This window comes from Rhincodon typus, chromosome 6, assembly GCF_021869965.1.
Source record: "Rhincodon typus isolate 14 chromosome 6, sRhiTyp1.1, whole genome shotgun sequence".
NCBI classification, from domain to species: Eukaryota; Metazoa; Chordata; class Chondrichthyes; order Orectolobiformes; family Rhincodontidae; genus Rhincodon; species Rhincodon typus.
In genome coordinates, this window is record NC_063337.1 from 65,748,719 (window position 1) to 65,766,706 (window position 17,988).

The 17,988-nt window shown below is 42.8% G+C and overlaps 1 protein-coding gene across 1 annotated transcript in view; it reads right to left on the bottom strand.

Moving 5' to 3' along the window:
• The window catches only part of abcc4 (ATP-binding cassette, sub-family C (CFTR/MRP), member 4), a 458,391-nt gene that overhangs the window by 416,866 nt on the left and 23,537 nt on the right, over nt 1-17,988 (bottom strand). The window contains exon 2 of the mRNA XM_048598320.1: nt 9,642-9,752. Within this exon, the coding sequence (XP_048454277.1) occupies nt 9,642-9,752 (111 nt within the window). The remainder of the gene's footprint in view (nt 1-9,641; nt 9,753-17,988) is intronic.

Consider the following 17,988-nt stretch of genomic DNA (forward strand, 5'->3'; position numbering starts at 1 on the left):
AGATCAAAGAATCCCTACAGAGCAGAAACAGGCCATTTGGCCCTTCAAGTCAACACCAACCCTCCAAAGAAAACCTCACCTAGATTCAGTCCTCCCACCGTAACCTCACATTTACGGTGGCTAATCGACCTAACCTGCACATCTTTGGACTGTGGGAGGAAACTGGAGGAAACCCACACAGACATGGGAAGAACATGCAAACTCAACTCAGTCAACCAAGGCTGGAATTGAACCTGGATCCCTGGTACTGTGAGGCAGCAGTGCTAACTATTGAGCCATCCTGTGCCATCATAAGGTAGGCAATGACCTCTAATATAGTGAGGTAACTGAAATCAGATGACCACAGTGGTGCCTAAGGTTGCACTTCAAGCGTGTTGAAGGCCTTAAACATTGACTGCTGTACCTGAAAGTCACTAAATCTCAAAAAAAACGATATGGTGACACCTCCTGTGGACTGACGTGCATGATGACCTGTGGCTGCAGCAGCTTAACAAGCGCCAACACTGAAAGCAGCCTGCATCATCATGGTAGCTTTAGGTGTGGCACTTACCTGCCAGTCAAATAGAGTATAGGAACCAAGACATTAGACCACAGCAATGTTGAGTTTCAAGTGAGTAAGGCAAGGCTAGATGGCTTTTACTTTCATGCTAGGAGCATTACTTGTAAGACAGAGGAGTTAAGGATGTGGATTGACATTATATTGGGGAATTTCAATGACCGCAACATTAATTGGGACAGTTAGTGTAAAGGGTTCAGAGGAGGCATACGTCTTGAACTGTATTCAGGAGTGCTTTATATGTTAACATTTAGTTGGGAAGGCAATAATGAAAAGTGACTCAGGAGGATTTTGGGAGAAGTTGGCTCATTCACCACAACTGAGAATGAGAGGATCTGGTGTCCAAGAACAGTGAAGTCCTAACGTCACATTCCTACAGTGTTTCCCTCCCTCCCGCCTCAAAAAAGAGTGTGTGTGGCTGTTAGAAAATTTGATTGTGGCTTAGAAACAGCGGAACAATGTACATCCTATTGTCCAGTAAAGATAGCAGGGACTCTGGGAAAGTTTGTGATGTGTGTGGCATGCAAGATGTCGAAGGTTTTGGTTCCACAAGATACCCAGACAGTCAAATCGGCATGAAATGCCATAGGGTAAACAGTCCTTAAACAACATGTGGCTGATTTGAAGCCGCATCTCTCTTCACGCGCACCATAGGAGGAGGAGTGGGTTTCTGGAACAGTCGTACCAGAGGTGTGGTGACTCCGCATCGTGATAGGCAGGGAAGGGTGTAGAGACAGCAAACACAGCACGTGATCATTCATCGAGAAGAAGAGACTACAGGTGCAAGAAACCCAGGACTCCTTGGAACTGTCTAACAAGTATAAAATTTTGCATGCCTATCTCGTGAGCAATACAACTACGTTGAGGGTGGATGAGGTAAAACCAGAGTATAATGGTGCCTTAGGATACAGTAGGAAAAGAGAGGGAACAATAAGCAGATCAGAAAGGTGGTAGCAACAAGTGACTGAACAGTGCAAGTGATAGACGGTCTAGTTTGCAGACGAGATCAGGAATCCTACATGGTCTGTTCCCTCCAGTGTATAAGGGTTTGGGACAGAACAGAAAGGCTGGACACACATCCATACAAGGAAGATGAAAATGTGGAAACCAATGATACAGGGGAGGTCAGCTTGGCAGACTTGCAGGATCAGTCTCAGGAGTTAGGGAGTCAATTGAAATACAGAACCTACAGAATTTCAAAGCTTCACCAAATGAGGCAAAGGCAGATCAGCGAGGTAAATGCATGGCTCAAGAGATGGTATGGAGGGGAGCGGTTTAGGTTTTCGGGAAAGGAGAAAGCTGTTTAGAAGAGATGGGCTTCACCGGAGCTGAAATTAAACAAATCTCTTGGTTCAGAAAATAAATAGTCTGCTGGGGATAGATTCAAACTTGTCACGCAGGGGTGTGGGTTAGCTGATGTGCCTAGTTTTGGAAGTACAGGAGAGGGTGAGAGAAAGAAGATGGGGAAAGGGGACAAGGAAGTGAGTGTTGAGTGTTGATAGTGGTTCGCAGTGATGTATAGATAGGGTCTGATTCTACGTGTTTATTGACGGCCATAGAAAATAGCTGCGAAGAAAAACAGGAAATGAGGTAACCAATTCCAACGGATGCCAGAGTTTAAATACCAGGTGGGAAAACACAACAGCATTTCATCAGAGGCTGCACTGATGATGTTACCCAGCATGGTAAGAAACGTCTGCAAACTAGTGAACCAGCTTGGCGAGCAAACCAACCACAGCATCCACAACCCAAGCTACAAATCTACTCAAGAACCTAAGGTTGTGATAGTTGGCAATTTCAATTGCCCTGCGGTAGACTAGGAAACAGGTGTGTGGGACATGGTAGGAGAAATTCCTGCCACGTGTGCAGGAGAACTTTCTGGAACAACACATTTCCAGTCCTATCAGGGACGAAGCTGGCTGGATCTGGTCCTAAAAATTGAGGCAGGCAAGGTGGAGAATGTCAGAGTGGGAAGCATTTGAGAAATGAGGACCATAATACAATAGCATTCATTATGAGACCATTCGGCTCATCAGTTCCGCCATTTGATCATAGCTGATATATTTCTCAACCCCAATTCTCCTGCCTTCTCCCTGTAACCTTAGATCCTCTTATCAATCAAGAACCTCTGTCTTAAATACACTCAATGACTTGGCCTCCACACCCTTTTGCGACAATGAGTTCTACAGATTAACCATCTTGGCCAAAGAAATTCGTCCTCGTCTCAGTTCTAAAGGATTGCCCCTTTACTCTGAGGCTGTGCCCTCAGGTCCCAGTCTCTGCTACAAGCAGAAACATCTCCACATCCAGTCTATACAGTTCCCTCAGTATTCTGTAAGTTTCGATGAGATTCTGCACACCCACATCCTTCTGAACTCTTATGGAGTACAGACCCAGAGTCCTCATTAAAAAATTTTGGTCAAAACATTAATAGATTTAGTCTCTTGAAGGAAGAAATTCCTCATCTCAGTCTTTATTATAATGCCCTTACAGTTGTCCTTTATGATGATTATGCCCCCTGGTCCTAGACTCCCCAACAAAGGGAAATAATCACACTGCATCTAACTTGTCAAAATCCTAAGAATCTCGTATGTTTCTATAAGGTTACCTTTCATTCTTCTAAACCCCAATGAGCACAGGCCCAGTCTATTCAACCTCTCATAAAACAGTCTCTCCATACTCAATATCAGCCTAGTGAACCTTCTCTGAACTGTCTCCAAATGCCAATATATCTTTGTTTAGATAAGGGGACCAAAACTGTTCACAGTATTCCAGCTATGATCTGACTAACGTCTTGCATAGTTTTAGGAAGACTTCCATTTTTATACTCCATTCCCTTTGAAATAAAGGCAAACATACCATATGTGTTTTTCCTATTATCTGATGAACTTTTGGCTAGCTTTTTGAGATTTTTTTTAAATTCTTTCATGGGATTTGGGCATCACTGACTGGCCAGCATTTATTTCCTGTTCCTATTTACCCTTGAAAATGTGGTGGTGAGCTGCAGGTAGGCCCACAATTCCATTCAGGAGGGAATTCCAAGATTTTGACCAAATGACAATGAAGGAACAGTAGGATGGTGAGTGGCTTGGAAGGGAAATTGCAGGTGTTTGTGCTCCCATATGCCTCCTGCCCTTGTCCTTCCACATGAAAGTGGTCGTAGGCTTGGAAAGTGCTGTCTAAGGATTTGGGCAAATTTCTGCAGTGCATCTTGTAGATCATACACACTGGTGCTACTGAGCATTGGTGGTGCAGGGAGAGAATATGGTATCAGTCAAGCAGGCTACTTTTTTTCCCTTGAAAGAGTCAAGTTTCTTGAATCATCCAAGCAAGTGGGGAGTATTCCATCACACTCTGGACTCATGCCTTGTAGATGGTTAGGCTTTGGGAGTGGGTTGCTACAGTATTCCTAGCTCCTGACTTGCTTTTGTAGCTACAGTATTTATATGGCGAGTCCAGTTGAGTTTCTGGTCAATGGTAACCCCGAAGATGTTGATAATGGGTGACTCAGTGACAATGGCATTAAATGCCAAGGGGAGATGACTAGATTGTCCTTTATTGAGGTTGGTCATTGCCTGACATTTGTGTGCTTGCCTCTTGCAGCCTAAGGTGGGATATTGTCCAGGTCTTGTTGCATTTGAACATGGATTGCTTTAGTATCTGAGTCATGAATGGCGAACATTGTGCAACCATTGGCAAACTCCTGGCCTGATGGAGGGAAGATCATTAACAAAGCAACCAAATATGGTTGGGCCTAGGACACTACCTCAAGGACCTACTGTACAGATGTCCTAGGGCTGAGATAACTGATCTCCAAAATCCACAACCATCTTCCTATATGCCAGGTATGACTCCAACCAGAGGGGATTTTGCCTCCGATTCCCATTAATTCCAGTTTCTCTTGGGCTCTTCGATGCCACACTTGGTTGAACGCGGCCTTGATGCAGTTTGTACACGAAGACTCTGCGCTATAACTTTCCACAGTCTTTCTCCATTTAAATAATATTCAGTTCCTCTACTCTTCCTGCCAAAGTTCATGACCTCACATTTTCCCACATTATATAGCTTCGGCAAAGTTTCTACTACAAGGTTCTGATAAGTTTTCAAAATCAAGAGAGGTCTGCATACAGTAGATTGGGAGAAACTGTCCTCATTGGTAAAATGGTCGAAAATGAGGGGGATTTAAAGTGATTTGCCAAAGTAGAAAATATGTGTCATGGGAAAAATATTTTTCATATAATGAGTGGTTCAGATCTGGAATGTACTACATTTAATTATGGTGGAGAGAGGTTCATTTGATGTTTTCAAGAGGATATTCAATGATTGTTCGAATAAATATGAACAGTAAGGGTACAGGAAATAGGAAAATGGCACTAAGTTACAATGCTCATTGGGAGAGCTGGTGCAGACATGATGAGTCAACTGGTTTTCTTCTGGACCATAATAATTCTGAGATTTAACTACCAGGCCCTCTGAGTCCTGGGTAACAAGGTTAGTTAATTTTTACTTGCATCAGGTGTTTGGACCTTTAAAATTCGGACAGAAAGAGAAAACAGAAGGTACTCAAATTAGCATGACGTAACCAGTGGTGTCTGAAAAAGATCTGTGTTGGGGCCTCAGTTATTCACATTATTTATTAGTACTGGCATAGGAAGTCTTTATTGTAGACAGTGAAGATGTTAACATAAAATTACAAAGGGATAGTGATAGATTAGATGAGTGGACAAAACTGTGGCAGATGAAGTCAGAGTCACAGAGCATGGAACAGATGTTTTGGTCCAACTAGTCCATGCACAATCATATTCTCAAACTAAATCAGTCCCACCCGACTGTGTTTGGCCCATATCCCTCCAAACCTTTCCTATTCATGGTACTTATCCAAGTGTCTTTCAAAATGTTGTAACTGCACCTGCATCCACCACTTCCTTTGGTAGTTCATTCCACACACTAACCACTGTGTAAAAAAAGTTGCCCCTCATGTCCTTTTTAAAATCTTCCTCCTCTCACCTTAAAAACATACCCCCTAGTTTTGTGCTTCCCCTACCTTAGGGAAAAGACCTTTGCTATTCGCCTTACGTATGCCCCTCACAATTTTATAAACCTCTACAAAGGTCACCACTCAACCTCCTATGCTCCAATGAAAATGTCCCAGCCTATCGAGCCTATATTTATAACTCAAACTCTCCATTCCCGGCAACATCCTGGCAAATCTTTTCTGAACTGTCTCCAGTTTAATAATATCCTTCCTATAACAGAGTGAAAGAGCTGCATATAGTACTGATGAAGAGGCCTCACCAAAGTCCTGTACAATCTCAATATGACATCCCAACTCCTGTACTCAAAGGTCTGAGCAATGAAGGCAAGTGTGCTAAATGATGCCTTAACCACCCTGTCTACCTGTGATGCAAATTTCAAAGAATTATGTACCTGAACTCTAGGTGTCTCTGTTCTACAACACTACTCAGGTCCCTACCATTAATAGTATAATCCTGCCCTTATTTGTTTTACCAAATGCAATATCTTGCATTTATTCGTATTAAACTCCATTTGCCACTCCTCAGACCCTTGACCCAATTGATCAAGATCTCTTTGTAATGTTAGATAACTTTCTTCACTGTCCACTACACCGCCAATTTTGGTGTCATCTGCAAACTTGCTAACCACGTCTCCTATATTCTCATCCAAAGCATTCATATAAAAGACAATCAGAAGTGGACCCAGTACAGATCCCTGGGGAATACCACTTCAATGAAAGCAAGTGAGAGATTGCATTTTGGACTGCAAAAGGTTAGATCAGGGTACTCGCTTTAAAAGGTATCAAGTTAAATACAGTGGATGCCCAAAGGGTATGCGCGCATGGGAGGGGGTGATCAAATGCATATGTCTTTAAAACGTCACAAACTGGTGCAGAAAATAATCAATCAAGTTATTGGAATGCAGGCCTACATAACTAGAGTAAAGTAGTACAGAGATGCCTACAATCATGCAGAAGTTATGCTGCAGCTATACAAAACCTTGATTAAACCCACTTGGAGTGCTGTGAGCAGATCTGAGCACGACACTTTCGGAAGGATATATTGGCCTTACTAGGAGTACAACATAGGTTTACAAGAATGATAGTTGGACTTCAGGGTTTATGAGGAAATATTACACTGTTTTAAGATTAATGGGTGATCTGATTGAAGTCTTCAAGATATTAACAGGAAAAGACAACATGGAAAAACAAACTATTTCTAATTAATAACCTATTAGACTGGTTGGGGATTCTAGACCTAGAATGTATAGTCTGAGAATTAGGGCCAGACCATTCAGGAGAGATGTTAGGAAGCACTTCCACATACTAAGGGTGGTAGATGTTTGAAATTCTCTTCCACAGATACCAATGGATGCTGGAATCACCTGTTAAATTTAAATCTGAGATAGTACTTTTTTTGTTAAGCAAAGGTATTAAGGGATATGGGCCAAAGGCAGGTATACGGAGTTAGGCCACAGATCAATCAGAATCTCATTGAATAATGGAATAGGAACAAGGGGCTGAATGGCCCAACCCTGTTCCTATGACATAGGCACATAATGCAAACAACTCTATAATATGGGTAGGGAATGTTTTATGTAGTTTTAAATTTATAGCATCCCTCTTTCTGCCAACAGTTGGATGGATGGTTATAATTCCTCTCAATATTTCTGTTCAGTGAGAGAAAGTACAGGGTGTTGACAAGTTAATATTCAATCCATCAAGCATATGGATATGGCATTGATGCTTCTGATGGCAATGTGCCAGGGCTGGCAGTCTTGCCTCACAAAAATCAAAATACTCTAGAATTGTCAGTTTGAGGTTGGTCTGTTCTGAAAAACAGAACTTAGTCAAGGTCAGTATAAAATACGTAGTCACTTAAAGCTCCAACGCATTCAGAGTCATTTAGATCCAGAGTCATACAGCATGGAAACAGACCCTTCAGTCCAACTCGTCCATGCTAACCAGATATCCCAAATTAATCTAGACCCATTTGCCAGCATTTGGCCCATATCCCTCTAAACCCTTCCTATTCATATACCCATCCAGACGCCTTTTAAATGTTGTCATTGTACCAGCCTCCACCGCTTCCTCTGGTAGCTCATTCCACACACACCACCCTCTGTGCGAAAAAAGTAGCCCCTCAGGTCCCTTTTGAACTAACTCCTCTCACCTTAAAAATATGCCCCCTAGTTTTGAAATCTCCCCACCCTAGGGGAAAGACACCTGCCATTCACCTTATTTATATCCCTCATGATTTTATAAACTTCTGTAAGGTCACCCCTCAACTTCCTAAGCTCCAGTGAAAGAATGTCCCAGCCTATCCAGCCTCTCCCTACAACTCAAACCTTCCATTCCCGACAACATCCTGGTAAATCTTTTCTGACCCCTCTCCAGTTTAATAATATCCTTCCTAATAACAAGGAGACCAGAACTGCACACAGTGCTCCAGAAGAGGCCTCACCAACGTCCTGTACAACCTCAACATAACGCCCCTCAGCTAAATCATTATTGTGAGTAGCCAGAGTCCAAACACAGATCCCTGTGGGACCCCATTGGTTACTGTTTTCCACTTGGAAAATTACCCAGTTATTTCTCTCCGTTTCCTCTTTTCCAGCCAGTTATGTACTCATATCCATACACTGCCCCCAATCCCCATTGGCTTTAAAATCCCACATAACAGCTTGGTGTGTAAAATTATGGAAAATCTTCTTAAAGTCTAAACAAACCACAGCTTCTGCCCCACCGTCCCCAACCCCCCAACAAATACAGATTAACCACCGATTCTCCTTCCCATCCCTGGGAGCATCCTGGTGAATCCTGCCTTACACCTTATGGAACGCCTTCCCAATCTTTTCCCAAGAGATCCAAGAGATCCACCAGCTCCTCCATCAGGAGTCCTGACTGAAAGGATAGGAACTTGGGGAATCTCACCATCACCTGCACCAGATGCTCTGCAAAGGCAGGAGGGAACGTCGTGGGAAGTGCATGCAGGGACCCCAGGACAAGGGTAGGCGGAGGGATGGGGTTAACAGCACGAGGCGAAGGGATCTTTAGTGGCTGAGAGGGGATCTGCAGAGATCTGGCTGAGGAGATCAGTGACGGCACAGAGTGTTTCACTGGGAAATAAAAAGGGTTTGTGTCAAAATGGGCGCAGAGGCCAGCAACCTCATCCTGAGCTGCCTAGAGGTCAAAAGCAAAGTTCTACAGCATCCGGGCCATGACAAACAAAGCAGACGACAGGCTGGGATCTGGGGATCCTGTAGATCCCACAGAGCACTCGGCTATCTCCAGAACCAGGCTAGCCTCTGAGAAAGAGACAACAAGGTGTACATAATGGTTGGAGTGTTATTTATTCATATTACATACAGAAGAAGTTGTAAATTTAATGGTTGGAGTACGTAGGATGTCACATTGTCACAGATGTTCTTGCTACTACCTACTTTTGTGCAATGTGTAAAAACATACACAAGATAAAATAGATTTAAGTAATTGTCCAACATCTCCAGCACAGCTGGAGACTTGAAGGAAAAATGTCCAATTTTCAAATACATGCCAGTGGCGTGGGAGGAGATAGAAGTTTTACTGCAATTCCAAAGTCATCATTTTCCAACTTCAGAACACAGTTGAACCAGATTTGTTATTAATGTCATCTGATATTCAACCTTTCATGAATTTAACCTACAAATATATATGGGGTCACCATCTGTTGCTGTACAGCACACAAAACCGCCAGTCTAATAAATATGTTAACCACTTGCACTTGTGTATAAAAACCAAAAAAACTGCGGATGCCGTAAATCAGGAACAAAAACAGAAGTTACTGGAAAAGCTCAACAGGTCTGGCAGCATCTTTGAAGAAAAAAAAAGTCAGAGTTAACGTTTCGGGTCTGGTGACCCTTTCTCAGAATTGAGGAAGGGGGTCACCTGACCCAAAACGTTAACTGTATCTTTTCTTCACGGATGCTGCCAGACCTGCTGAGCTTTCCCAGTAACTTCTGTTTTTGTTGCACTTGTGTATATTCAGCAATCATTTAAAAAAATGCATAAAAATGCATAAATTAGGAATACCTTTGCAGTTCTTCTCCTAATCTCTCAGAACCATCTTCTGGAAGCACTTTGTACAAATCACTTTCTTCTAATCTCCTTTTGTATCCAATGCGAAACAGTGGGTTTAACCAACTACAAATTGAAAAATATAAAGATAACTGAACTTGCAATACAATTTAAACACATCTACTTCACACACTAACGCAATAATGTGAAAATAACTTAAACAAACGAAAGATGAATAATTCACTGAATCAAACTAATTTTCTTGGATAGTTCTTCAACACTTCTCATGACAGCTAAAGTTCTTCCTAGTGTGTGAATTATTTTTGAAGTGCAAGCATTATATAAGCAAATACTAAGTGGAATTTGTGCATCATATGATTCCATGAGTAGCAAGTAAGTAATCAATTATTCTCTCTTACTAGTTATGGCTGAGAGATAAAGAACAAAGAACAAAGAAAATTACAGCACAGGAACAGGCCCTTTGGCCCTCCAAGTCTGCACCGACACGCTGCCCATCAAACTAAAACACCCTACCCTTCCGGGGACTGTATCTCTCTATTCACAACCTACTCATGTATTTGTCAAGACATCCTTTAAAATGTCACTATCGTATCTGCCTCTACTACCTCCCCCAGCAGCGAGTTCCAGGCACCCACCACCCTCTGTGTAAAAAACTTGCCTCGTACATCACCTTTAAACCTTGCCCCTTAAAACTATGCCCCCTAGAAACTGATTCTTCCACCCTGGGAAAAATCTCCTGACTATTCACTCTGTCCATGCCCTTCATAATCTTGTAGACCTCTATCAGGTCGCCCCTCAACATCCGTCATTCCAGTGAGAACAACCCAAGTTTCTCCATCCTCTCCTCATAGATAATGCCCTCCATACCAGGCAACGTCCTGGTAAATCTTTTCTGTACCCTCTCCAAAGTCACCACATCCTTCTGGTAGTGTGGTGACCAGAACTGAACACAATATTCCAAATGTGGCCAAACTAAGGTTCTATAAAGCTGTGATATTACCTGCCAATTTTTAAACTCAATGCTCCAGCCAATGAAGGCAAGCATGCCATATGCCTTTATGACTAACTTCTCCACCTGCGTTGCCACTTTCAGTGACCTGTGTACATGTACACCCAGATCCCTCTGCCTATCAGTACTCTTTAGGGTTCTACCATTCACTGTATATTTTCCATCTGGATTAGACCTTCCAAAATGCATTACCTCACATTTTTCCGGATTAAACTCCACCTGCCATCTCTCTGCCCAAGTCACCAACCGATCTATATCCTGCTGTATCCTCCGATGGTCCTCATCGCTATCCGCAATTCCACAAACCTTTGTGTCAACTGCAAAATTACTAATGAAACCAATTACATTTTCCTCCAAATCATTTATATATAGTACAAATAGCAAAGGTCCCAACACTGATCCCTGAGGAACGCTACTAGTCATAGTCCTCCATTCAGAAATGCAGCCTTCCACTGCTACCCTCTGCCAGTTTTTTATCCATCTTGCTAGCTCACCTGTGACCCCATGCGACTTTACCTTCTGTTTGTGTGTGCCATGAGGGACCTTGTCAAAGGCCTTACTGAAGTCCATGTAGACAAAATCCACTGCCCTACACGCATCGATCATCTTTGTCACTTCCTCAAATCTCAATCAAGTTAGTGAGACATGACCTCCCCTTCACAAAACCATGTTGCCTCTCGTTAATACACCCACTTGTTTCCAAGTGGAAGTAAATCCTGTCTCAAAGAATCCTCTCCAATAATTTCCCTACCACTGACTTAAGGCTCACCAGCCTGTAATATGCTGAATTATCATGGCATCCTTCTTAAAGGAACAACATTGGCTATTCTCCAATCCTCTGGGACCTCCCCTATAGCCAGTGGGAATACAAAGATTTCTCTCAAGGCCCCAGCAATTTCCTCCCTTGCCTCTCTCAGTATTCTGGGGTATATCCCATCAGGCCTGGTGACTTGTCTACATTAATGTTTTTCAAGACCCCCAATACCACCTCCCTTTTTGATCTCAACATGACCCAAACTATCTACACACCCTTCCCCAGACGCCTCATCCACCAAGTCCTTTTCTACGGTGAATACTGACGCAAAGTACTCATTTAATACCTCGCCCATTTCCTCTGGCTCCACACATTAATTCCTTTCCCTGTCCTTGAGTGGGCCAACCTTCTCCCTGGCTACTTTCTTGCTCTTTATATATGTGTAAAAAGCCTTGGGATTTTCCTTAATCCTGGTGGCCAATGACTTTTCATGACCCCTTTTAGCCCTCCGGACTCCTTGCTTAAGTTTCTTTCGACTTTCCTTGTATTCCACCCTTCATGTGTTACCAGCCTCCTAGCCTTGACAAATGCTTCCTTTTTTCTTTTTGACTAGGCTCACAATATCTCTCGTTATCCAAGGTTCCTTAAACTTGCCATACTTATCCTTCATCCTTACAAAAATGTGCTGGTCCTGAGTTCCTCCCAATTTACACTTAAAAGCCTCACACATACCAAATATTGATTTCCCCTCAAACATCTGCCTCCAATCTACACTCTTCAGTTCCTGCCCAATATTGTTGTAATTAGCCTTTCCCCAGTTTAGCACCTTCAACCATAAAGGTTGGCTAAAACACTGGGAAAGCTCCCTACCACGTTAGATGAACACAAAAAAAGCTCAGGGCATCATTCAAACAGGCAGCTGGTTTGAAATCTCAGAATTCAATACCTGTGATGAGACACGTCAAAAATCAGTACTAGAGAGTGTGAATCTTCCAAGTATTTGGATCAAAGCTTGACACTTGAACAGTTGCAATGTTGCCATTCAGCCAGGCAGAGAATTTTTTCAATATAAATTGAATTTCCATATTTGTAAAGGATCCTGATTGGGACTATGTTAGAACGTCTTCCAATTTTGGTTTCACATGCTACAGTTAGGAGATCTGGAAAATACCACTCAAATGAAGAGATAGCACAATGTGGAGCTGGAGGAACACAGCAGGCCAGGCAGCATCAGAGGAGTAGGAAAGTTGATGTTTCACATCGGGACCCTTCTTCAGAAACCACTCAAATGAACAGTAGTTTAAAAACCTTCATTAGGTTAAGGTGAGAAGAGTTGGATTAACATTGGAAAAACACAGATTTGAGGGTTGCTTTGAAATATTTTAGTTTGAAGGAGCAAGACTACATCTGTCTGCACACAGCATCTGCATTAAGAGTGTAATAATGTCTCTGAGCAGATTGATTAAAAAAAATCTAAGAAGCCTCAAGTTTGGCCCTTCTCAATAGTTAACCAAGTAAAGAAAAAAATCAGGCTGCTTCCAGGAAAGCTCCTGTGGTACAACGATAGCTTTCCTGTCTCTGAACCGGAGGCCCAATTTCATATCCCACCTGCTCCAGAGATGTTTAATAACAAATCTGAACAAGTTTAATCAAAAATATCAAAAAATACTCTTGACAGTTAAATCCTTCAGGAGGGAAATTAGTTCAAGTGGTAGGGCACTGCTTTGCATGCGAGAGATAGACAGGATCAATGACCACATTCTGATCTAACACAAACCCAATTAAAAGCACTCTTGTGCGCAATGGTAGTGCATCTTTGAATCGGTTGATGAAAAAAAAATTGATCTCCTCTCTCTCTTCCCATCTTCCAGTATTTTATTATTGCTGCACAGCCCTTAGCGGGTAGTGCTTGTTAATTTTTGACTTTGTCAAATGGGCGATTTGATGATGATTTAACTTCTCTGCCTCTGAGCCATAAGGTCTGGGTTCAAGTCTCACTACTCCCAGACATGTCACAACATGTCTGATAACAGGTTGATTTTAATAAAAAAGGTGGCTTCAACTAGGATCTTGTGGCACAGTGACACTGTCCATATCTTCGGGTTAGAAGGGCTGGATTCAAATCCCACCTGCTCCAGAAGTTTGTCAAAACACATTTGGCTAAAAACAATGAGCTGACTCTGCGGCTAGCAGGGTGGTGCAACGAGTGTATGTTAGGTCCATAATCCAGAGGTTGATGGATCAAAACTATCCTGTTATTCTCATTCACATTGGGAAGTATATCATAATAAATGATGGTTTAAGTCAACATAAAAACATCCCCCTGTGGTGCCGTGGTATTGTCCCTACCTCTGGATTAGCAGGCTGGGGTTCAAGTCCCACCTGCTCCAAAGGCATGTCATAACACGTCTGAACAAATCAATTAAAACTGTTAAGAGCCACTTTCTCAGACTGCCCTAGTAGGCAGTATTTGTTAATTTATGAATTGGCTGTTTTGATGGTAGGTTTTTCAAAATAAACAGCTAGGTTCTGCTTCCTCGTTTCCTCCTCTTTTTAATTTCTTTTACTCTTATACTGTTCCTGGTGGGCAGTATCTGTTGCTGTTAATTAGGTAGTGAGTTTCTTGAGAACAAAAAAAACCTGGTTTCTCCACACTGGCTATGAAAGTGAAATGGCAGCTTCTAAATGCTGAACTGCAACATCTTAAATCAAAAAAAGTCTTAGTTAACAAATTGAACCATTTTAGTTTCATTTATAATTAGTAAAAAGAAAACAACCAGGTTTGTTCTTCCCCTCCCTTCACCTCCCATACCTTTTCCGATTGTGTTTTCACTCTGAAACTGGAGGGTACACCTGTTTTGGTTAATTTGGTATTTGAGCTCTTTAGAACGACCCTGATGGGCAACGTTTGTTAATTGGGTGGTTTCGTGATTATGGTGGGAGTAGGTCTATTTTAACAATAGATGCTGAGTTCTCAGGGCCATGTAGTGTAACAGTTCTCACTTCACACTTGAACGGTAGCCAGTTCAGAAGTAGACAGAATTATCAGTAAAGCTCAGGAGGATGTATTCTTTGTAGTATGTAGTCTTTGTAGTCTTATGTAGCCCTATGTAGTCTTTGCAATTTGATGACTGGGTTTATTTACATAAAGAAAAAGAACTGGATTCTTAATCCGGGTGTCCTCGGAAAAGGGAGCATGCAATGTTCACCAGTAGTTTTGCAGCTTTTCAAGATAGGTAGGCACTGTGCAGGTTGGGATGCAACATTTTCCCTCCCATGATATTTTGATTTAGTCAGCTCCCTTGATTTCCCTTTGGTTTTTGGTTACTGTTACGGTGCTCCATGATGTGGATATGCCGGTGCTGGACTGGGGTGGATAAGGTCAGAAATCACACGACACTAGGTTATAGTCCAACAGGTTTACTGAAAACACAAGCTTTCGGAGCCTCGCTCCTTCTTCAGGTGTGAGACACAGAATTTACAAGTAAAAGCTCAAAGGGTCACAGCACTGGTTAGGATGTATTAAACAAACATAAGATGCTGTTAAATCTTAAAAATTTAACAGATTTGCCACAAAAATGCCCTATAGAAATTAATGGGTTAAAGACTGACAAATTACCAGGGCCCAATGATCTATATCCCAGAGTACCAGAGGAAATGACCATGTAAATATTGGATGCATTCATGGTCAGATTCCAAAACTGAAGACAGATTGAAGGGTGGCAGAAGTAATCCTACCATTTAAAATAAAAGGAGAAAAAACAGAATTTTGAGACCAGTTAGCTTGAGTCTATTATACAAGACCATGATAACAGAAGACATGGAAAGCATTAACAGGATTAGACAAAGTCAGCATGGTTTTATGAAAGGGAAATCATGTTTAACTGATCTACTAGAGTTTTTTGAGGATGAACCAGTAGTATCAGTAAAGCGATATCAGTGGATGCAGTGTATTTGGATTTCAAGGTGGCTTCTGATAAAGTCCCACAGCAGAGGTTCGTCTGTAAACTTAAAGTACACCTCCATATATTAGCGTGGATTGAGAACTGGTCAACAGATAGGAAACAGAATGAGAATAAATGGATTTTTTTCTGGTGGCAAGCAGCAAAAAGTGGTGGTGCACAAGGATCAGTGCTCGTGCCCCAGCTACATGACTTGGATAATAGATCCAAATGCAATATTTCCAAGTTTTGAGTTGTCCACAAACTGTATGGGATCGAGACAGTGCTAGAGTGTGACAATTCCTTGCGAGCTATCTAGAGCAGATCTTATTCTTACGTATCTTATAATCGTTCTGCTGTTTCAAATATTAAGTCTGTCAAAATTAACAACAACATTCTGTTCAATCTACTTGCAGGTCTGAGGATCCTCCAATCAACAAGGCCCGATTACGTATGCTGGAACCACAAGCCCAAAGAAACCCAGAACTCAGGCTGGACCGGCATGGGAATGAGATCTGACCCGCGGTGACCCAACAGAGGAGACCCAAACAGGCCGATTGCAAGACCCCGCCTGGGATCATTCAAGACTGCGACTGGAGCCCTGGAGCCCAGGACCCCATTAGGAGAACTCATGTACCTTGCCAATGCTGGAACTGCAAGCCCAGAAAGATCGAAGCCCTTCTGGCCTCTCAAAGGCTGACCTTGTGGAAACACGGAACCAAAGCCCAACCGGTGCAGGAATAAGACCTGACTCCATGGTGACCCAATGTTGAACAGGCCCGACCATAAATCACAAGACCCCTGGAATGCTCAAAAAGCCATCGTGAGTATTCACTCACCTCTCGGAACAGCTGACTTCCCTTCTGATCAACTAGTAGCAGCTATCAGCCCAGGAAACATGAGAGGCTTGCTGGACTTCTGGCAAGACTGAAATTCCAAGGTTTCAAACACCCCTACCCAGCACACTCCTGGCAAACATTCAAGCCATTGAAAATAAGATGGATGACCTTAAAGCTAGACTCACCTTCAAAAGAGAATTGAGGGACTGCTGCATGTTCTGTTTCACAGGCATGGCTCACCCCTGCTACACCTGACTGTACTTTACAATCTGAGGGCTTTTCAATTCACCAAATGGAACGCTCAGCATCCTTGGGCAAGGCGAAAAGCAGTGGAGTCTGCCTCTGAATCAATACCACCTGATGCTCAGACATGGTGACCCTGGAGAGTCACTGGTCCCTGGACCTAGAATATTTAAGAGTGAAATACCATCCATGCTACCTGCCACACGAGTTCACCTCCACTATCCTGACAGCGGTTTACATCCCACCCAATGTGGAAGTGAAGGGCGCACTTGAAGAAGTATACAATGCTACTAACAATCTTGAGACAGAATATCCTGAAGCCTCATTCATCGTAGCTGGTGATTTCAACCAAGCCAATCTCAGAAATGTGCCATCAAAATACCACCAATTTGTCTCCTGTCCCACCAGAGGTCCGAACATCCTTGACCATTGCTATACAAGCAAAGATGCCAACCGCTCTGTCAGCATTTTGGAAAAATCAGACTGCAAGGCTGTGCTCCTCCTCACGGCTTACAAGCAGAAGTTGAAGCATGAGGACTCGGGATAGAAAGTTGTGCAGTGTTGGTCTGAGGAAATAGAAGCGGTTTTACAGGGCTGCTTAAAGTCGATGGACTGGTTCATATTCAAGAACTCAGCGGCCAACCTAAACAAGTATGCCACTACCATTACAGTCATTAGTAAGTGCTGAAGAATTTAGTTTGAACGTTCCCAAAATCAGAAATCATGGATCAACCGGGAGATCCACTCCCCACTGAAGTCTAGGTCTGAGGCATTCAGGTCAGGTGACCCTGACCTACACAGGAAATCCAGGTATGATCTTCGCAAGGCCATTTGGGGTGTCAAGAGGCAATACAAAACTTGAGACCCAGACTAGCCACACGGACACCTGTCATTTGTGGCAAGGTTCACATGACAAAACAGGCTACAAAGCAAAATCAAACAGAATCGTGGGCAACAATACATCACTACCCAGTGAACTCAATGCATCCTATGCTCACTTTGAGCAGAAGGGCAGTGATACGATGTCACATGTCCCAACAGCTTCAGTTGCATCTGTACACCTGTCACCATCGCAAACATTAGATCAGCCTTCTTAAGGGTGAACCTATGGAAAGCAACCACACAGGATGGAATCCCTGGCCATGCACTCAGAGCCTGTGCAGACCAGCTGGCAGGAGTATTTGCACATCTTCAACCTCTCTTTATTACACTCTGAAGTCCCCATCTACTTCAAGAACACCACCATCATCCCAGTGCCAAAGAAAAATCATACAGCATGCCTTGATGAGTACTGCCCAGTGGCTCTGACATCCATAATTATGAAGTGCTTTGAGAGGTTGGTCATGGCTCACGTGAACTCCAGCCTCCCCAAATGCCTTGGTCTCTTACGATTTGCCTGCCAAAGCAACTGGTCCACAGGCAGATACTTTCTCTCTGGCCCTACACTCATCCCTAGAATATCTGAACAAGGATACCTATGTCTGGCTTTTACTTAATGAGTACAGCTCCACCTTCACCATAAATTCAAACAAACACATCTCCAAACTCTGGGACT